This window comes from Halichoeres trimaculatus, unplaced genomic scaffold (assembly GCF_033239565.1).
Source record: "Halichoeres trimaculatus isolate MK-OKI-2021-1 unplaced genomic scaffold, fHalTri1.1 fHalTri1_scaffold_14, whole genome shotgun sequence".
Lineage (NCBI taxonomy): Eukaryota > Metazoa > Chordata > Actinopteri > Labriformes > Labridae > Halichoeres > Halichoeres trimaculatus.
The window spans coordinates 13,679,787-13,702,275 of NW_027437192.1; the positions used below are offsets into that span (position 1 = coordinate 13,679,787).

The following is a 22,489-nucleotide window of genomic DNA, read 5'->3' on the forward strand; positions in this document are numbered from 1 at the left end:
TGGTCTCTGTGCTGTATTCTGCTGCAATGTGCAGGCTAATTTTAGAGCTAGGCTGCTAAGCTAACGATTGAATGGTTTTCCACTGGGCTTTTTCCACTCTGCTGCTCCCTGCTTTACCGCTGTATTTATAGACCTGGTTTAGCTTTGTGTGTAATGGTGTGTGTGCTGCTATCCATGCTGTGAGGATGACATTTTCCTGTGCGGGCTCTGTTCTCCCCTTGGCCTCTTATATGACCCATATGCAAGGACCCTTACCAAGAGAGGGACATGGGAGAATGTCAGTGCAGCCCTTGAGGTTGTACATTTGTGAGTTTGTGAGTGTGTGTGTGTGTGTCTGGAGTTTGTGCGTGGTTGCAAATCCAGGCTCACTGCTTGTGCTGCCTGTTCTGCTTATCTACTGTGTGCCATCGGCTGTGTGTGCGTGTGTGTGTGTGTGTTACACATGCAGCGTCCAGGGTATATGAGGAGAGACAGCCCATGAGGACAGCCGTGTTAGCCTGGTTAATCTTTTCAAAGGGACTCCGGTCTTTGATACCGTCTGAACTCGTCTAGCACCCACAATCCCCTTTAAGTTCCTGATACACGTCTCGGTGGTGATCTGACCATCACACATATTGGGCTTCTTCATGTCTGCTACCAAAATACAGCTGACAGATCTTTAGCCATATAATGGAAATCTTAAACCTATGATCCTCCATAATTCACTTTCTTCTCTGTTTCATTTAGATGACTTTTTGAAGCTATAAAGAGACATTTACAACCAAGGGTGTGTCCAGGCTTTTTGACTCAGGGGCCCACATGGGGACTGACTAATGTGAGCTTTCCCTCTAAACATGTGATCAAACCTAATGTTACCAAGCCACCACAAAGAAACTAGTTATCTTGGTGCTTATGGAGTACACATAAAGAACACAAGTTCTGCTGTCTGCACAAAAAGTTTGAACAAATTTCTGTTTAAAGTGACCTGCAACTTTAACAATGAGTGGACGTAAGGCCAAAATGTTTCTATAACATCCACACGTGGAAAAGAGAGAGTCTTCTTAACTTCATCTTCTAAGAAAGATCTAGAAAATATCCATCCAATTGTGTTACTGTAGAAAAATAGATTTGCTGGTAACTTTTATTTCGAACAACTTTATTAGACACATTCTTCTCCTATGCACCAGTCTCATTAAAAAAAAGGTATTTGAAGCTCAATCGGAGGTGGGACTTCTTTTTAACTTAGCTATTTGATTTTTGTTCCAACGGGCTGCTGCAGTTTTCTTTGGCAGTCTTTTAGATCAAAAATCAAATGGGTGATTATAACAGAGATCCAGCCAATAGTGGTTTGTGTGTGGCCTCCAGCCAAGATGGGCGAAGCCTCCCCAGGCCCTTCCTCTGGACACGCCCCTGCTAGCAACATCTTTACCTTGAAATTTTACCAGCTCTGATTTCTGGGATCTGTCTCAGGTCAAACGTTCACAATGTGTAAACACACCGTAAGCCCCCCCCCCACACGCACACACACCCTCTGCTTTGTTTGCTTTCCTTATCTGGCAAACATTACACATCCATCCCAAAGGCTTCTATCCATCACTCAGTCTTGACAGCTTCATAAAAGCAGTTTAAAGTTGAAAGATTTGAAGCAAGTGTGCAACAAAAAAAGGATAAAAGAAGGACTCGTGTGTCACTCTGTGTTCTGGAAGAAAAACTCAGTTTTCCATCATTTTGCACGCTACTCGTGTCTTTTTGGAGCTGTTAACTTGAGGACATCTTATTCTTTTGGGATTTTATTCCCTGTGAACATGATTTGGCTGGCTGCTGCTGGTGATGTTGGTGTTGCTGCATCTGAGGAAAAGTTATTTTTAATTCCTCGAGGAGGGGAGCAGTGCTGCCAGATTATTCTGATGCAATGTGGGAGTAACGGACAGGAAAGTGAAAAACAAGATTTCTAGATGTCTACTGTATACAGAGGAGGATACACACCATGTATACTCACCACCCACTCTGTCTAGGGTCTATATTCTGTATTTATCACACAGCTCATCTTACTCTCCTGCGCGCACACACACACACACACACACACACACACACATAGACACACACTTCTTCGTAGAGTGCTCAGTCCTTGCCCGCGTTCGCAGAATGGTGTTTATGTGTGGTCCAGGCCTGTAGTTGGGCTGTTTATATCCATGGAGAAAGCCATTTGGGTGGTAGCCAGACAGTCTGCCTCTAGCTCTGTCTGCCTCTGGTAACCCAAAGGGTGTAGTGCTGCTGTTGGCAGGATGGGGGCAGTAGTGAGAAGAGTATTAAGAAGTGGTGTCATGCATTGTTAATGGAGACCTCATTAACAGCGTGCTCCAGGTTCTCCACGTCATTCAAGGGTTTTGAATTGTCTCTTTTAAATGAAAAGAATAAACTGCATGTTTTATGAAGTCGCCATAGTGTCACACACACACACACTCCTACACACACACACACACTCCTACACACATAGACATAAATGAGATAAGAATAGATTAGAGAGCAAATGAGTAACTGCCTGCACACACACTCCTGGAAATGAGCTTCTTACGTAACTCTCATTTCCAGGAGTGTGATTCCTCCTCTGTGATTTTCTAAGTGTGTGTGCGCCAGTTCAACACTTTATCCGTGCACCTCTGCTGTGTTTACCTCGGTCCCTGTTGGGCTTTCTTCCATACCTGCCATCCTGCGTGTGGTGCCTCTCTTGTGGGTTCAGCGAGGCCAGATCCTCTCTGACTGTGCTTACATAACCTCCTATCCCTGACCCAGTGAACCCAGGAGCTCAAATCCCAATACGTGATTACACATGCGGGACAAATGTGGACTTGTAACATCTGTTTTGAAAAAAAAAATGGCTGCCAATCCAATTAATCTCACTTGGGACCTTAAACTAAATAGCTAGATTTGATTTGGTTTGAAGGTATTTTTATTGTCTGAGAATCTCACTTTACTAGAAGCACTCTCACACTCCTGGGAATTGGATATGTAGTCCGACAGCCACTCATGCGCCTCTCGAGTGCATTGCTGCTGTGACAGCTGAATTTCCCTTGGGGATATGCTACTTTTCTCTCTCTCTAATGTGTGATTGCTGTTTGATTAGAGCCTGAACGCAGCTTGAATCTAGTCGCAACTCTCTCGTCGCTCATGGTGCTGTGCAGAAGTTGGTGGCACAGTAAGGACTCATTCTGCATTCTCCTCCCAGAGCGGAGCCGCTGTTTGCGGGGTTAATGGTTTTGCTGACATCAAGGAACGTCAATGGAGACGTAATCCCTAATCCTCGCTGTCTTTTCTCTCCTTGCGTGTTTCTCCTCTTGTGAGATAACTTTTCTTCTCCATTCAACAGAATCCAGATTTATCTCCTTCTCTGACCTTCTCTTAAAAAACATCTTTGTGAAAACAAATGCAGCATTTTGTCACAAGTCAGCAGCACATTCACGTGTCCCTGCGGCAGCTAAAGCCTCCTGATTGACTATTTAAATTGTCCTCATTGTTTCACTTCTAGTTATGGGGACAAAGAAAGGGTATAGCCAGAGAATGGTGGGTTTGTAATTATGCCCCCCCACACCCCACTCCCCACCCATGAGCCCTGTTTAAAAATGACAATCCTAATAGACTCTTTCAGACCTAATTATGATTCGTCTGTGGTCGGAATGAGGCGGATGAAAAAAGGATGTAATTGGGGGATTGGGCTCAAACTCTGTTGGAGGTCTTAGAGAAGGACTGTGTCTTTTTCTCCACCATGTATGTGTGTACTTGTTTTCTGGTGGATTTGGGGTCTGGTCTGGATGCCAGTGGTCAGTACCACAAGATCCACTTTACAGGAGGGTTCTGTCTGTTCAGTTTTCCAAACATCCTTCACATTTTCATATCAGGGCTCCTAGAAACATTTGATCCAGTTGTTAAAGTTCCACATCCTTCTTCTCTATGTGCTTTTCTCTTTCTCACACCTCTGATAACCTTTGTGTGCGTTCCCGAATCCTGAACTCCCTGCACACAAGAGCTAAAGCAACACACTCACACACTTCCTCTCTGTTCGCACATTTCATCTCCTCATCCCTGCACCTCTGAGCAAACACACACCCTCCTCCCTCCACTCCTGCCCCTGTGGTCTGTTTGCCATTGGCCTTGTGACCCCTGATCAGCGCAGTAAATTACAGCTATTTAGCTAATGAAGCAGGTCATTAGAAGCTGATTGGGCCAGTGTGTGCGCCACCTCGGTGTGTTTGTTTGCTCTGTCGCCAAGATAAACGACATGTCGGTGCAGCGTGTTTGTTCTTTTGTGTGTAAACGTGTGTGTTCTTGTAGTGCTGGTTTGTATGTGCGCTGTGGTGAGCTAACCTCTCAGATACCATGCATTGGTTTAAAACTGGAAAACTGCACTTCTGCTACCACTTATAGTCGTTTTCATCCTACTGCATGTCGTATGCCAAGAAACCACAACATGGAAACACACACTGTGCGCGACTTACAAGGTCTTTTTTAAACCAGACACAGTGTGAGAATCCACCCCTGCCTGTGAACGAACAAACCTTACAATGTGGGTCAGTGTGGATTATGTAAACGTCATATTTCACCGTTGTTGTTGCGGTTATATTTCACCCTACAGACCTCCTTTAGAAGCTGAATAGTGCAGGTAAAATCTGCTGCCACCACAGATTTCTGTTCCCAGCAGTTCTCTGAGGAGATAATTAAAAACTGGCAGAGCTGCTGTGTGAAAATTATGATCCAAGGCACTACAAGATTCTTTATTACCTTGCTCTTATTTTTAGTGTTCTGAAAAAGCTTTAATACCAGAAGGAAATTCAAACAAAGCTTTCAAACTAAATGTGAGTCGACGTTTGGGAGCCATAGGTCTCCTGACTGGCCAGTTATAGTCGTTGTTGCACTTTAGAATGAAAATGAATCAACGTTAAAAGCTCATGCTTAAGAGAAGAAACATAATGGTTTCAATATGTTTAGGTTTTATGCTCTCATCAAAGCATAAAATAATGTGCCAAATCATTAAAGAAGTTGATTCACAGCAGCTTAAATTGGTGAAAGAACATGTTTTTTTCACTCTGGTACTCTCTTATTTCTTCTGTCCATATTTCATCCTGCAGTGGGGCTATATAAAGGCGAGAGCCTCAGTGTTAGACAGCACTCTGGTATGCATGGTACTAGTTAGCACCAGCTAAGCCTTCCACCATGTCCTGCTCTTTGTCATAGGAAAAAGCAGGGGCTTACACTGGCTGTCATTTAGGCACGAATGCTATCTCACGTACACACTTACACACAAATGTGAAGTGTTTCCAGACTAAGCGCCTTTGTCCTCTTACAGCATAGAGGCTGCTTACTTAACGCTGAAGTTTACATAATTCACAGATGAGCCTTTTAAAGCAATTTTTGACAAACAGGAAACCTTACAGTTCAACCTTTTCAGCTCCTTCCAGCATCCTTTGTGTGCATCTATTAAAGACTTGAATTATTTTCAGCCCTAATACTTTCTTTATCTCCACTCTCTCATTAAGCCTCCTAATAATGTATCCCAATCATGAACTTTAAGAGAAGTATTCACAGCTCCTTCCTAAACAAGTGCTGTAATTCAGTAATTGGCTTGGCTAATTCTTAATTCACTCTGTGTCATTTTAAGTACTCAGTATAGCTTAATGCAGGCTAGTTAAATTCAGCCTATTTTCAGGGGCTTAACATTATTTTAATTGACTTATAATCATGCATTGCTCTCATTAATGCTCTTTAAACACTTTGAGCCCTATAAGGGTAATAAAAACCGCAGTAGTTGCCCTTGCTTTGCGATCCATTTTAATAAGGACTCACAAATGTTTCAAATCCAGTGTTTCCTGCTCATAAAGCGGCAGATTTAATCAAACACATGGTGCTAACAAGAGTATTATGTAATCGCTTTTTCCAGCTAAGTATAAATCAAATTACAAACACTTGGTTACAAAATTACAAGGACTTGTACTGTACCAGTTTATTTAACTCAAAAACACACAGTCACACTTTATTCATCTATTTTTTGGCTCATTATATGGATCTTAAAACTTAATCACTTGTTTTAGTCATATTCTGTCTGCATATATCTCTATACATATCTCTCTATCAGGGCAAAAAAGCAGGATTTTGCAATGTTTTGCAACTCACATTAAGTTATAATAAAGAAACATCAAAAAAATCTGATTGGAAATTAAACTATCCCGGGGTATGTAAATATTTCAGTTAAACACTGAGCACCAATCACTGCTGTTTCACTCTGCAAGCCCGTCTTACATTTCTATCCCTGCATCTGTGTGACTGAAGCAGCTGTTTGCACGCTGATTTACGAGTGCAACATTATGAGATTTAATAACATAGCTTTGGGCTTTATGACCCTTTTATGAGAGCTAGTGTGTGTCTACATTCAGCTAACTGAGGTAACATTATAGGCTATCCACTGCCAAACACCATTCGCCTCCTTCCAGCATGAACTGAGCTGGATTTCTGCGAGATGACAATGAAAGTGATTGACTGTGACAGAGAAAGGAAAGAGAGAGTGCGTAAGTTTATTTCTCCAATAGGGGAGGAGAGATTGACAGTAATCCTGTTTGGAAGAGTGAGAGCGGCAGATTTGGGATTAGCTCAGCATTGACTCTTTGCTTTCCAAAGTAACTCTTTTGCAGAGTTAGATATTTGAGCGCATTTACAGCAGATACATCCCAATAAAACTGTCAGCATGGAGAGTCTCTGTGGAAAGACTGTTCTGTTGTATACAACCAGTGCTATGTCTGGTGCTTGAGCTATCAGATTATGTCGCAAGTCGTCCCCTTCCTCCTTCACCCTGTATGGTAACGCTTCTACAGCTACTACTGCTGTCTTAGAGATGTGTTTCACTAGAAATGTGCACGTTTAGTCGACTACACAATGGCACAAGGTCGTCCCAGCACATGCATTTGTGGGATGAGGGGTGTGCCTGTGGAAAAAGTGCCAAATCTTCCCTGCCAACGTCAAACAGCTTGTTCCACTGTCGCTATTGACTCTTGTTTTGAGCTTCTGGGTAACCACTGTTGTTGCCCTTCAGCTGTTTAGAGGCAGACGTCAATTGTCCATTTTACCCGACAACACCAAACAGGAGCCAATGGCAGAGAAAGCAGCTTGAGACACATACATGGTGGAAAAAAGACAGTCTTTCCTCTCCTTTGGCCTGAAATGCCAGTCATATGTTGTCTCTAGGCCGAAGTCAACACCAGTGTCCACTTGACACCAGTACAGCGACTGCCATTAGAACTGTAATGCTCTAGTACCTTGATGTAAACAAGCATAGATGACAAATTGCATCACGTTGAGCAGCACTGTTTGTCGGTATATTGTAGGGGTGGGAGAAAAAAATCAATGTATCATAGCATCAAGATTTTTTGTTTAACAATATTAAGTTGTAATTTTTTGTTTAAAAAAAAATTACGCTTGTTTAAGTCTTTGTTAGAAGGTGGATTGGAAAAAAGTTAAGATCTTAGATCCCCTGAATAAATCTTAAATAAAAGCAAACGACAAATCGGAAAATCAGAAATGATGAAGAATCACATTTGGAACCCCAGAAATAAAATTAAAAAAAATAATAATCAAATTGAAAGAAAAGCAAATCGTCCCAGCCCTGGTATACTGATCTAGAAAATAAAGTGTGGTTAAACAGGCATATAACAACATCTTTGCACTGTACATAACATGCACAGGAATGGGACGTATACTTGCAAAGAGGACCAGAGGTTGGTGGTGCTAGCTCTGCTAATGGTAGCCACAACTGAGATTTCATTTTAAGATTGTTTGTGTTCAGCTGTATTGAGTGTTTTCTTTTTTTTTTGTTTTTTTTTTTTAAGGAAAAAACTAAAAGGCAAACAGTAGGGGCAGGGTAGGTCAGAAGTAAATTTTTATATCCAATGATGAGAAATATTTAAAAAAAAGGTAATTTAAAGAAAATCAACATGAAACATTAAATAAAATGAATCAGTCATCGCTTTTGCTCCGCTGTGCATCTCCTTAGTTATCTTTGTATGTTTGACTGTTTCTGTGTGTGTGTGTGTGTGTGTGTGTGTGTGTGTGTGTGTGTGTGTGTGTGTGTGTGTGTGTGTGTGTGTGTGTGTGTGTGTGTGTGTGTGTGACCATAACAATGGAGCTGGGATGTGCAGAGCAGTTTACAAAGCTTCAATAGGCCACCAGCTGGGATAATAAGAGACGAAAAACCAGCAGCACAATCGCTGTTATTCATAAATGCTTGAGCAGTTCTTACTTTTACATTAATGTTTCACCACTTAAATATTGATGTTGATTCATGTGTAATGTCAGAGATTAGGGTTTAAAGTAAAAGATGTTTTTTCCATACATGGACAGCTGGAGGTCTCAAAAATGATGTATTGTCATGCAGCACAATTATATCCAGGGCATAGATTTTACTGATGTTTTTCACTCTTTTTTTTCTAATTACATTTTCTCTTTTTTTGTTTCCCTCCTCCTTTATCCTCCTCTTCATTATTCATCTCCCTTTCGCTCCACCTCTCTGCTCTCAGGTTCATCGGCCCTGCCCAGCAACATGGCCTACTTCGGAAGCTCCCAGGAGGAGGAGGACCTGGAGGACGACGAGGAGGAGGAAGAGGAGGAGGTGAGGAACAGCGGAGGGAGCCACTCTCATGGTGGGGGGAGCAGCAGCCAAGCATCGGCCTCCTCCTCGTGCCACTCGACGCCCCGCAAAGGCAAACTCCCCACTAGACAGCCGCTCAATGGGCACGGTAAGGACGGGGCTCAGGCTTGAAAAGTCTCAGTTTTACTGTTGTACTCTGTTTTCCTTAAGCTTCATGGGAAATGTAGTTACATGTAAAAGATGATTTGTACAGAGCATAAAAACGAGTGGTACAAGAGCAGGAGAGAAGAAGTCAAGTCAAACAGAGGCCTTAGAATGAGTCATAGGACAGAGGACAAACTAGTTGTAGTATTCTTATGTGTGTGTTTGTGTGTGAACGTGAGCTATTTCCCAAGTTCACACTCGGGTTCCCACTGCAGAGACAGGGGAAGTCACATGGGACAGCAGAGCAGCACATCAACTCTTTCCACCCCAATTAACACTTAGCTCGCTAAGCCCTAACAAGGTGTTTATGCACACCCTGCAACAGCTGGCCGGGGCCCTCGACACAGACTCACACACACAGATACACACACAATGCAATGACAGGGTAGGGGCGTCCCTTGGGGAGGATAGACATGGGGAAGAATGCACATACACACACTTTTGCACAACATTTAGGGAATTGTATGCACGCAATTGAGCCCTTGAGAGAAGGCACTCTCACCTGAACACTGCTGAAAACAAATCACAGTCTTATCTTGCATCTCTTTTTGTTTCTTGTAGTAAAAATTGCTCCGGATTTAAGAAAGACCTTGCCATGCATTTCTTTGCAAGTAAAATGTGAGCTTCAGGACTCAGTCACCAATTAAAAAATATGCCTTTTCTTCTTTTTGCAATTAAGAGGCTTAAAGATTTGCAATGATCCCTCAATTTTTCACCTTCAGTTGTTTTCTTTTTTATACTGAAACACTTTTGGCCAAAAGGTTTACTTTCTGGCAGATTTTGGAGATACACAGCCCTTCTGGCGAGGTGCTTCCACCACCAAAACAAGGGCTGGATTTTATAGTTCTCCCTTTCCGGCCCTCCCTGACTCTCCCTCCCTCCCTTGTAACAGTCTGTCGAATCGCCGCCAGAAAGGTTCAAAAGGTGGCCGCCTTGCTCAGCTTTTTCCTCTGTCATCCTCTGGAGTGGAATGTGGAGGAGGAGGAGAGACAGGAGAGAGCCTGGTGGGATTATGAGAGGGAGAGGAGAGATGTGCGTGGATTTGCTCGCGCTAAACTTTTGGAGAACTGTGCTTAGCCTTTTATGTTGTTCACCGGCCTCCAAACATCAACTTTTGTCTCTTTTTTTAGCATCTGTAGCTGCAGCGTGTAACTGTACATTAACTATATGCACACATCTGTATAAGGAGCATGAAACAGAGCGATATTGAAACGTGTTTGAACAAATCCAGGCTTGTTGTGTGCATGAGGACAGCTTAGTCTCCTTTCTTATCTGGTACACCAACACTGTTTGCAAAGCAGCTCGGCGCCTTTCGTTGTGATATGCTAAATAAATAGATAAGAGGGAAATAGGCAGATATACTTTCCAGGGGACAAAGGAGACAAACGGGGTTAAGGACACAGAAACAGACGTTTACATATGAAAGCGAGCACACAAAGTCAAGACAGGGCCTTAGTGCAAGTATTGAGACGGTGTTTACGCTGTGTTAGCTATCAGGCGCACACACTCAGGAGGACAGATAAACACACACACACACACACCTCACTGCATTTTGCGGCATTAAGATTGGTGTCAAACGTGACACTTTAATATGCAGCCTGGGCCACTCTCCAGCAGGAGCTGGGTTATATGGGCTCTTAAGGAAGAGCAGGGGAGGGGGACGTGGGGGAGCGGTTGAGAAAAAGCAGGAATAGAATTAGTTAAAGGACGAGAGAGACATTTTTATTCTGGGAGGTAGAGGGAGAGACAGGAAAGGCCCACATTGTAGGCCATTCATCAGCGTGCAGTCCCCGGACTTCTCTGTCTTTCTCCCCGCCTGGCTCGGCCCTGTGCCATGTTGACATAGCTAAATTAAACAGCTTTTATTGGGCTCAGTTTCTTGCTTAGCTCACTGCTCAAAATGTCAGGATTTCTCTCATTTTTCACTGAGCGAGGGGCCCGGGAGACCAGCAGACGCTCGCTTGTGGTCAGGGGCGGATGTACACGCTCACATAAACACAGAGACACTCACTGGTGCTCACATATGTGTTTAGTGTGTTGCATGTGTACAGTAAACGTGTGTTTGTGCCACGGCCTGTGTAGCCTGTTGATATTAAGACACCATGAAACTTTAAATTGAGCCCCATAAAGGCTGAAGAGAGCACTTTGTGGATGTATATGTTAATCACCCAGCTCCTGTTCGACTCGTTTAACATCGTCCCAGGGGCTCCATGACGACTGCGTCCATTTTGAACAGGTTCATTGACGTATGGTATAAAGAGGTTTTCACACACACCTTAAATCATGCATATTTTACTGATTGGGGTCTATGCGGTAGCCAGAAGCCTGTCACTCCAATGTTTGTGCAGGCTTTTCCACTTGGTCGCTGTGGTTTGGTGCCAGGGTTTTATAAGCCATTCTGCTCTACAGGAGGGTACTGAGGCTTATGTGCACATATTGGCTCTGGCAGAGGAGGACGGTAGCCTAAAAAAACAGCATACAGTATGTTCTCTTTTAACATATATATGCTTCGCTACTTGATAGGAACTTCCCACAGTGACTTGTCCACACTGCTGCTCATGTGTTCTTTATGTAATCACTCCTGATTTGTTCACAAATGAAAAATTTAATATCTGATTTCAAAACTGTAGTTCAGTCAGGAACTATCTTGTCACATATTTAATAATTATAATACATTTTATTTATTGAGAGCTTTTCAAGAGCTCAGAGACACCTTTCAGGGTTGAAAAGGATATAGTGCAAGTTAAATACAAATATACAAATACACAGATCAACATAGAAAAAAACAAAACAAAAACAGTTAAAATAGTTGCATGAAGAAAAGCACGGTCATGGAAATTGTAGCTAACATATATTAGTTTAAGAGAGATTACAAGTTGAAAGTAGCATATAATAGGTGAGTTTTTAATCTGGACTTGAAGGCGGTGAGGTTAGCTGTGTCACTAGCTGCTTTTCCAATATACCTAGAATTGCGCAAAACTTAAAAATAGCATTAAAGAAATGGTAATGGAAACACAACATTTTAGAAAAACCTCTTGAATTTCGATGAATAGTTGGTTTTTCAGAAGTTTCAATATTAAAGTTTCTTGCAAAAGTGCATTGGAAACACCCTTTTTGCATTTTTTTTTCACATTAACAACGGAGGCCTGTGTGTGTGAGTAAGAGTATATGAGCTGGAGATGATAAGTTTCATTCAGTGTTTTGTTCATGCCGTTTTGAGATGGCATGATCACAGCTGACAGTTTGACCAGTGAATAAAAACACTAATGTCTATGAATCAGCATCATCGTCAGTGCAGTGTCTGGACGAACATGTTACTCAAGTTGTGCACAATCCTAGTCGTAATGGAAACACTGACAGGGCGAAGTTGTTCTTTGTCAAAACCTTTTATTTTGCAAAAAAAAGTGTAATGGAAACGCAGCTACTGATGTGTTGTTGGAGTGACTTCAAAAGAGAGGGAACATAGAAGCTCTGCCCCCCCAGGTTTGGTGCTTAGTCCTTTAGACGATCAAGAGGTTTGCATCCGGGGAGTGGGGGGTGCAGGAAGGGGTCTAAAGGTGGAGCATGTTGCTAGTTATTCCAAGCTACATCAAGACTTTTCTGTGACACCTGTGAAATAACCTGCTCCAGTATTCATTGAGAACCATGAAACTAAAACTCCTCGCCTCTGTTTCTGTCCCCCAGTATTCAACAGCCACGGTAAAGCAGGGACCAGGGAGAGTCCGAGGCCCAAGGCAGGAAGTCACAGCAGGGAAGGACCCGCCCCACCACTGCCACCTCCCCCGCCCCCGCCGCCGCCTCTACTGAGAGAGCGAAGCGAGCGGGCGGAGGCACGGGAGCACCTGAGGGAGCAGCAGGCCTTGGCCAGCAGTCGAGGCTCAACCAATGGGTTGCCAACGCGAAGAGCGGCTGAGGAGCTACGCAAGCAGGTACTGTACCAGCAGGAGTTCCCAGGACGGGAAAGTTAACAAGATGACAAATTGAGAAAAGTGTGAAGGGGATGAAAGAAAGACAAAATGAGAAATCTCGCAGAGACATTCAGGAGAAGCTGTGATAGATGGAGAAACCATGAAATCTTCTTCATAACAGGTTGGAGGTGCAGTGTGTGCGTTTGGCTGTTACGCCTGTTGGAAACCCTCCCCTCTCTTGACTCGTCTTTTTCACTCACCCATCTGTTACTTCCTCTTTTTTTATCTTCCCTTCAATGATGTCTTCTAAGTACCCCTGTGCCGTTCCTGTCCCCCTTCTATACTTTCTTTTTATCGCTGGCTTCCTCTTTTGCATTGTGATCTCCGTGCTCTTCCCTTTACTCCTCCTCTCTCCTGCATGCATTGTGTCTGGGAGAGTAATGATTGTGTCTTGGCCTGCCCATGACTGCAGCTATATTTAGTAGCGCTGGCTGGGGGCTGTGAAAGCCTGCCTCCTTCTCTGTAGCACTGAGCAGGTTTCAAGGAACCCCACAAAGTAGAGGAAGAGATATGGGCGAGAGGATATTTTGGTTAGAAAATTATTCTTATGATAACATCAGCTTGTCAGGAGTGATTATCTGCAGGGGAACCATGATTTATCCTCTCCTACTCCGTCCATGAATCGACTTTTTCTGCCTTTGCTTCCTTTTCGTCTCCACTTCCTCGTGAAATTCCCCTTCCTGTTGAAGTCCATCCAGTGTTGTTGTTGTAATCTGCTGTTGCTGATGCAGAGTCAGGCATATGCTTCAGGATTTCTTTTTTAAAGTGCCTCGAATTGTCCAGCAAAAACCAACAATGAATCTCAATGAGAGTGACTGGCTGCCAAGACAAACTTCAGCCTCACTTACTCACTGCTCTTTGTTCCCTCTCGTTTTTTCAATTCACTGTTGGCACCCTGCATGATTCTTTTGACTCCTTTCACGCTGAGTATTTTTTTTCCTCTCCCATACACCCATTCCACTTCTCACTCTCAGACTCTTTCACTCATTTCCTCTTCATGCTTCACTCTCTTTCTCTCCTCGTCTCTCTGCTCCTGTGTCAAACAGACGGATCTTGCCCTTGACAACATGGCTCCAATCATTTGGAAGGATTAGTGCTTTTTTTTTTTTACCCTCCCTCTCTTCCTTCAATTAGCGTGAACAGTATGTGTGTTAACCACATGTGTTTAAGACGCACACACACACACACATTTATACACACGACCAACTGTGAAAATACAGGCTAAGCCATATAAAAGGTTAAGTGATTATGTAGCAGTAAAACCAACTGGAGGTTGTGTGTGTAAAACCGGAGGGGAAGGGCATTATCATAATTCAATTCACCGTGAATCAGTTCTCCCAAATTTAATAGCAGCTCCTCGTATCAACAAAATACATGTGCTGTAACAAGACCTTTTATAAAACAATATGTTTCTATCAATTTCAATTACATAAGAGGAGTGAGGGTGTCAGCAAAGCAGGCACAGGTGGAAGAAACCATTCAACCGACAGAGCACCATTTGAAACAACGCTGCACTTTCTCATTAAGATTATCATCCCTGTAATAGCACAATGTGTAAAATAACAGCAATAAAACCCAAATGCTCCTGTGAGGTTACAAAGGTTACATGTCTGAGCCTCATTCCTCGGTGAAAGCGCAGCTTCTATATGCAGATCTCTATAAAAGGGGGCTTTTGCATTGTGTGTGTTATTAGCGCCAGACGGTATAGTGACCTTTCTCTAGCTGCTTAAAAGTCAACCTGCCCGGGGCCGCATCACATCGCACCTTAATAGGACAGCAGAGGAGGAGGGGGGGGCTTAAGCCGGATTTATGCCTCAACGTCAGGGTGTTCTGGCAGTCGCACCGTAAATGACTCCGGCATATTGATTTATCATTCAGCATGGGATTTAACCCGTTGATTGTCATTGCAGCGCCATAACGCTTGATGGATGTGTCTCGTGCTGTCAAACTTTGTCACGCATTCATTATACACCAAAAGTTATAGTGTTTACATTAAAGAAGAGAAGCAGAGGGAGGAGAAGGGGAATAAATGACTTTGTGTAGTCTTCACTAGCTGACCAATCACAGCTCTTGTAGTCCCTGTGTGCTATTTTTAGCTTCAGTTTGTAGTTTCATATGAAAAAGCGTGGTGTAGTCACCAGAGTGATGTAGCAAAAAGCTGCATGTGCATCCTCTCCTGCTCCTCCCTCTTTTGTCAGTCAGAGAGGCATCGCAAGGGTTAAACTTTCTCGAGGTCTTGGTCTATCCTCTGGCTGGCCTTTCCTCTCTCCCCGTCTTTTTCTCTCTTTGTCCCGCTCCTCTTCTTCTCAGGTCTCCTGCAGATGTTGCCTGTTAAAAATCTTCCTGCCAGGCCTCAGCTGGGCTATAGCAACACATGATGTCATCTAGACCCACCTCCCTCTCCCTCCCCCTTCCCTCCCCGCTCACATGCGAAGCTCTCCAGAACAGTCTCCGGCTGCCCGCCTGTGCGTGCGTGCATGTGTGCGTCTGTGATGTGCGTCTGTGGTGTGCGTGTGTGAATGTGTGTGCTCCATTTTCCCCCTCTGGCTTCAGTGTCTTCTTGTTCTGTTCATCATCTTTCTCATTTCTGTTCACATATTTTCCTGCCAGGGGCTGTTAGTAAAAGTGAACTTCCAAATCCTTTTCCTCTTCTTCCTGTCTTTGTCTCGGTGTTATTCCTTCCCTCCGCTCCCCGGCAAAGTAGCCAAACAAGCTGCCGCTTCTTTCCTCAGCTCCGTAATCCCTCCTCTCCTCATCACTCTCCTGCCATCCTCCTTTTCCACCAGACCAAATAATTAAAGAGAGAAAAGTGAGGCAGACTTGCCAAAGCCCCCCCCTTTAAACAGAGAGAACTGGTCCTCTGAGCCCCCTTGTGGCGGGAAGTGGCGACGACAGCCTGTCACTCAGATTCAGCGCTTTGTCAGCAAACGGTGGCTGGACAAAAATAGAAGCTGTCTGGACAACTGCTGCTTCTGCAGATCTATTTCAGCATCAGTGTAACACGACATAACCTCACATCAGTTTGAAGATTATCTCACAGAGGTTGACTTTATTTCTCTTTTTTTTTAAAAAGAAAATTATAAAAATAATATTTTGCAGTTTTTTGTGCACAAAGTGTAAAAACAGAAAACTTTTGCTTCTCTGCCAAGCGTCTTTTAAAACTTGCTGGATCCTCTCTCTGTCTCCCTTTCATCCCTCTTCCTTCTCACTCCTTCTTCCCTCCCTCCCTCCCTCCCTTGTCACCTTGTGTTTTTCCATTGTGAGGAGGCATGCGTGTGTGTGTGTGTGTGTGTGTGTTGGGGGAATGATTGACGGAGGCTGGGTGAGGTTTCAGTCCCCCCTTATCTTTTAATGGCCTGGTCTTTGTGTCTGCCCCCCCCCCGCCACCTGAGACAAACACAATACAATACAAGCACAGGCTCACACACACACACACACACACACACACACATGTGACGCAGGAGCCCTTCAAAGGCAAACCTGCCAATGGGCCGGCTGTCACCTCCCTCCTGTGGCGCCTCGACTGTGATTGATAACTCCATCGCTCCCTCCCTCCTTTCTTTCTCTCTGTTCCTCTGTGGTCCTCTTCCAGCTGGTCCAGACAGAGCGACAGCATTACTCTTTGATGACTTTACGTTACTTTGTTTAGATGTTAGGGAAAACTGTAAAGAATGCACATAGGTAACCAAATACAGCAGAACCAAAGCCTTTGTGTGTTATTACCACTGAAACATGACCTTAAGTTCAACCCTTCCAGAGATTTGAGCCCGATCAGTAACTCTGAAAGATCTTTCAACACACTTCCACGGCCTAATCTGAGCCACGAACGAGGGAGGAAGAAAAAGGAATGAAAAGTGGGCCATGGAAACAACAGAGGCGGGAGGCAGACCAAGAAGGAAGTGGATATTCTTAGAAACACATGCAGGGGAAATATACGTAGAAGAAAGGAGACGCAGGGATGGAGTTAAAGGCATGTTTTGACCAAGCTTATGAGCATTTTGCACAAAGGATGGGGGGCCGTGATCTTCCAACAGCTGTGGTCGTCCAGCCAGCTGTGGAACCAGACACCACACACAAGATCCATGGCACTAAACTGAATTATAGCGTTTATGCGAACACATTGCAAATAAGAGGCTGTTTCTATATCCCTGGATGGGATTTCATTCCATCCCAGTGACCCCACCTCCAACCTCACACTGTCCAGCCATCTGTTAGCAGAAACCACACAGTCCTCCTCCAGGCTCCCCCTCTCCTGTCCACCATATCTCATTTTCTCAACCCCGTCTCTGCTGTTGTTTATCTCTGGATGTAGTGGTTTCGGTTTCGGTTGACCCATATCCTTTTTCTAAATCTCCGTCTTTGTGTGGACAGCACTTTGAGCCGCTGTTTACAGAAGGTTCCTGAATTTGGAAGCACAGTCATCAAAACAATCGATGGGTTATCTAATGAATAGCGTGGGTTTCCTCAAATAGCTTTGGTCTGGGCGGCCAAACGGTTTATTGCAGACCTAGCATTTGAGTATTTTGGCATCTTCATCATTGAGTGTGGGTGCACCCACGCCTCTGCATGCTGCGTCTTGTTCTTCTTTCTGATTATAGATTTCTATCTTTGTGTGGGTACATTTTGGGAAATTGCTTCTAAATAAAGATGCAAATAGAATTTTAACTTCACCATGTTTGTGTGGAGCATTGAGAGATCTGATGTAACAAGAGAAGTGAGCTTTATCAGCACACGACGATCAGGGGCCTTGAATTGACCCCTTCTCAAAACCATGTTTACTGGTCAGAGTCTCTTCTTTCATTTGAATTTATGTTCAGGATTGATCCACAGACTTGTGTTGAGATAACTTTCCCCGTCTGATTGAATCATTTTCTGTCTGTTTCTGTTGATTCAGGTCTCTAAAGTGAACGGGCTGACGCGGGCGGGCTCGGCACAGGCTGTAAGTGGTGCCAAAAAGAGCCGTGACTTCCGACTGCCGTCCAAAACTGTGAAGAAGTACACAGCCACCGTGTCCAAGGGCCACGTCACCTACACCAAAGCCAAACAGAAAGAACTGGGCAAGAAAACCAAACTCAGCAACAGCAGCAACAAACACAACAGCGCCGCCTCGGCACCATCGTCAGCGAACAATCACAATCAGCACAGCCAGCCAGCAGCCAGCAACGGGCTGGCCAACTCAGGAAAAGCAGCGGCACCAGCCCTCCACAGCAATGCAAAAACCCGCAAACAGGTGCTACTATCCAATGGGCTGCACAATGTGGCTGCCAGCGCCCGCCTCAACGGCAGGCTGAATGGGCAGCGGCACAACACAACAGTCAAGGAGGACGTTCAAAGACAGTGCCAGCGCCAGCAAGGCCACGCAGAGTGCCCTGGCCGAGAAGGACTGCGCAACTCCAAGCGGCGTCTGGAGGTGGTGCTGAACTCGGTAGGGGTCGGGGTTGTCGAGCAGAAAGCCAAAACCGCAGCGAATGACGCCAAGAAGGCAAAGATTCAAGCAACGCCCCTGGAGACGCGCAGCAGCAGTAAGAAGGTGGCCAATCAAGACAAAGCTGCCTCACAAACCACCACCCCTACCAATCCTATTTCTAACGGACATGAATCAAAAACACCCCCCTCTCCTAAACAAACTCCACCTGCCACCCCGCCTCCACCTCCTACACCCCCTCCCAAACAAACCCCAACTCCCTCTACACCAGCAGCCAACGTGGGGCCGGTGAATCAGCGACCCAAGCGGGCATCAGCCGGCAAGCTGATGTTGATCCGACAAGCACAGCAGCAGCAGAGCAGGTCTCACGGTCGCAGCTCGTCCTCTTCCTCCCCGTCGTTGGGCCAGAATATCACACAGAACCCCAGTCGTGCCAGCACTACCTCAGACTCCCAACAAACCTCTGTGTCCTCCTCCAACACCTCCTCCCCTTCCTCTCCACTCACTTCCTCCAACACCCCTGGACAGCTCAAACCAGCAGCAGCTCGAATCGTCGACCGGGACAAGGAGTGGGAGCGTGAGAAAGAGATGACACGGCAGAAGGAGCGCGAGCAGGAGTGGGATTGCCAGCGGAGCAATCCAGAGGGCTGGGCAGCGCTGGGTGAAGCCCCCATCTTCCGCCCGGCGCCGAGGGAGTTCTTGGACCCCTTGGTGTACTTGGATGCGGTGAGGGAACAGGCAGAGAGCGCTGGCATGTGCCGTGTGATCCCGCCTCCAGACTGGCGGCCGGAGTGCAAGCTGAGCGAGGAGATGCGGTTTGTTACACAGGTGCAGAGGGTCCACATGCTGGGCCGGCGCTGGGGCCCCAACGTGCAGCGGCTGGCCTGCATCCGGAAGCACCTCAAATCTCAGGGCATTACCATGGACGAGCCACCTGTCATTGGTAAGAGAGCCAAACAGAGTAACACATACGTTTCTGATGCCATGTGTCCCTTCTCTTTCGCATCCTTAACAGAAAAATACTTTCACTTTAATCAGTGAATAAACTGTTATAATGTAGAAAATATGTAAAAAGAGCTGACATAAGCAGACAAAAGGCACGTGTCACAGATATGACCACTTCCATCGATATCTGCAGAGCTCTGAAAGCTTTAGTGGCCTTCTGCACGATTTTATCATCCTGTTTATAGATGACAATAACAATGTGGAACAACTTGGCAAGGGGCCTGGTGGGCCACAAAAACAATATTTCCTCCAGATTGTCCTGTCACCTTTCATTTCAAACAATGACATCAGCCTTTTATGAGTCTTTAAACGCCCCCTCTTAAACAGAGCGTCTACGTGCGAGTCCCCCGTGCATGGGTTCGTGTTCTCCCTCTGCGTGCACAAAGTGAGTCGATAGACTTTTGTAAGTTGTGCCTGACTTTAAGCTTCGAAAGTGCTGTGTACTCTGCCTTTGTAAGAAGCCGTGTTCAGATCAGTCCAGTGCGTGTGCTGTTGGTGTGCGGCTGTTAGCCAGACAGACCTGGCAGCCGGTGAGCCACAGTGGAGCCGCCTCAGCCAGCCAGGATGCCCCTGTTCCAACTGACTTCCTTTACTGTGCCCAGCAGATCATTTCGACATTAACAGAATTTGTATCTCTATTTGGCACAATAAAGGTTCAGATCGTTTTGAGAGGTGAAAGCTCAATTGGCTGTTTCAAATCTAATGAACTGGCCTGGATGAAATGAGGTTAGGCCAAAGGAGCAGATGCTCCAAGATGGCAGTCCGTCTGATTTAATTCCCCTGTTATTAGCGCAGATATGTGAAAAAAGCAGATTCTTTGTCAGGGTCAAACGTCTCTGGGTGGTCTGATTGTGTTTTATATTTAACCACTCTGAGCTCTCCACAGGTGTTTCCTGAACTCACCCTCTCCTCTTCCTCTCCCTTGCAGGTGGCTGTGAAGTGGACCTGTCACGTTTTTTCCAGCTCATCAACGACATGGGTGGCATGCAGCAGGTGATGGACCTGAAGAAGTGGACCAAGCTGGCTGACCTCCTGCGCATCCCGAAGTCGGCGCAGGACCGGCTGGCCAAGCTGCAGGAGGTGTACCTCCAGTACATCCTCTCCTATGACTCACTCAGCGCAGAGGAGCGCCTCCCGCTGCAGACCGAGGTGCTGCAGGAGAAAAAGAACCTGGAGTTGCGCAGGGGCCCTCTGGAGGGCCTCTCGGACTCTGCAGCGCCCAGCGCGCTCATACTGCCGCGCTACGAGCCCAAGAACGGGCTGGCAGGTGGGATAGTGGGAGGGGCGACGGGAAATCACCGCACCAACGGAGTGTTCCATCGACTAAAGGAGCTGGAGGCTCAGGTCAAAGCAGGCCGGCGCCGGCTCTTCGCTCAGGAAAAACAAGGCAAAGAGGACAAGCAGCACGGAGGGGAGCAGCAGGAAGAGGACGACTGGGGAGTTCTTGGTGACCAGCACAAATGTATTTACAAGGTGAGAAGGAGGAGACACAAGAGGCGTGACATTTTGTCCTTCTTTTATCTTATCGAGGTTGATCTTTAGTCATGAAACACCTGAAACGATAGACCCTTCAGTTTTTCACGAGTGGTTTCCATCAGTTCCTTCGTAGCTTGTTTCCAGCGCCTGTAAAGCTTCATTACTCAGTCACATGTCAGGCATTCTCTTCTTCTCTGAATCAAAACACTCCTCACACACTGAGTGCAAACAACTTTTGTAGTAGCATGTCTGAAAGCCTGAATGTCTTTAGTGTCACTTTTCCACTTCTTACGTGATAAAATATGCGCCAAACCTTTGGAACAAGCTAAGCTGTGCTATAACTTGTCACAACACACTGAGAGTGTGTTTCTCTGGTGTGAACTGCAAAGGTGTTACCTACGGTACGGATTTCTGAAACAGTGTTCTGGGTTACACTATCAGGCTGTCAGAGTTTGTGGTTTGTAAACAGGAAGAGAGGAGCAGAAGATCTGAATGTGTCGTGTAGCTGAATGGTGAAAAGCTGCGGTTTTGGTGTTAGCAGTGTTTGGTGCGAAGCAGTCAGCTTTATACCTTCACAGCCTGAGCTGTTGTGCAGCTTTGTGTGAGAGAGTGTGTGTGGTGCAGTGGTCAGTAGCCTTGCTGTGTGTGTGTGTGTGTGTGTGTGTGTGTGTGTGTGTGTGTGTGTGTGTAAGCACTCACACTCATCAGATGTATTCCCACCTCCTCAGCCTGCTGGCAGCTGTGTTGATTCTGGCTGGCTGAAATGTAGGTCAGAGAAAAGGCAGCCCCCAAAAACCAGCCCGTCCCCTCAATCCCTGTCCCGCCCCCTTTTAGACCCCGCCTCCTCCAGCTTTCTCCACTCTTCAGCTCCTCTGATCCAGCCCCTCTCCACATGGTTTCTCTCCTCCTGCATCTTGCCGTTTTCTTGTTAAGCCCATCTTTCCCTAAAACTGTGCATCAGTGCAAAGGCTAGCAGCTCTTTGTGCCTGTGTGCAAATCTGCAGGTAGAAATACATCAGCATGTTCTTCACTAGGGCTTTACTTCTCTTTACGGTTTGCTTGGGTGCAGAGGTCAAGAAATGGCGAGGAGGTTTTACCCAATAAAGCTCTGAAACATGTCGCCTCACAATAGAAATCACTTTATGATGAAGCCACTCTGAGACACACAAAGATTTTTCTGCTGTCTTCTTGGCCATTTGGAAATATTCACTATCTTTAAGGAAAGCAAATCTGACAAGAGTCAGATGCACCGAGAGCAGAGCCTGGTTTCTGCATCCAGTCAAAAAAGTTATGCACATGTTAGGTCTGCATAGCCAAAAACAAAGTCCTTTTTTTTTATTACCTTGGCCAAGGAAGTTGGGTTTTTGGGAGAGTTTGTCTGTTGGTTTGTTTCTTCGTCTGCGAACAACAAAACTCAAAAAGTAAAGAACGGATGAAATTTTTAGGAAATGTTCAAAATCGGATAAGGAAGAAGTGACTAAATTTTGGAGGTTATCCAGATCAGAATCCAGGACTTTTTTAGGGATTCTGTATCATTGTAAGATTCACCATATGTGTATATAACTCTTTGATAAATGGTTGGATTGCTTTGCAAAAAAATATAAGACAAGGTCATGATAATTTTTGACGGATGTAAAAGTATGATCCAGATTCTGCCAATATTCTGGATACTAAGATCCAGAATATGAAACATGTACTGGGTCATAATAATTTTTAATACTGTCAGGTACAATTGGTACAGGTACATTGTACAAACCTGCAACTAACACCAAATTGTAGCAGACAGTCTGCTGAAAGGGAGTA

The 22,489-nt window shown here is 45.2% G+C and overlaps 1 protein-coding gene across 1 annotated transcript in view; it reads left to right on the top strand.

Annotated features, from left to right (window-relative positions):
* jarid2b (jumonji and AT-rich interaction domain containing 2b) overlaps positions 1–22,489 on the top strand; it is a 117,788-nt gene that overhangs the window by 88,052 nt on the left and 7,247 nt on the right. Inside the window, exons 5-8 of the mRNA XM_074687641.1 lie at positions 8,538–8,756; positions 12,497–12,741; positions 17,675–19,148; positions 20,139–20,683. Coding sequence (XP_074543742.1) covers positions 8,538–8,756; positions 12,497–12,741; positions 17,675–19,148; positions 20,139–20,683 — 2,483 coding nt within the window. The remainder of the gene's footprint in view (positions 1–8,537; positions 8,757–12,496; positions 12,742–17,674; positions 19,149–20,138; positions 20,684–22,489) is intronic.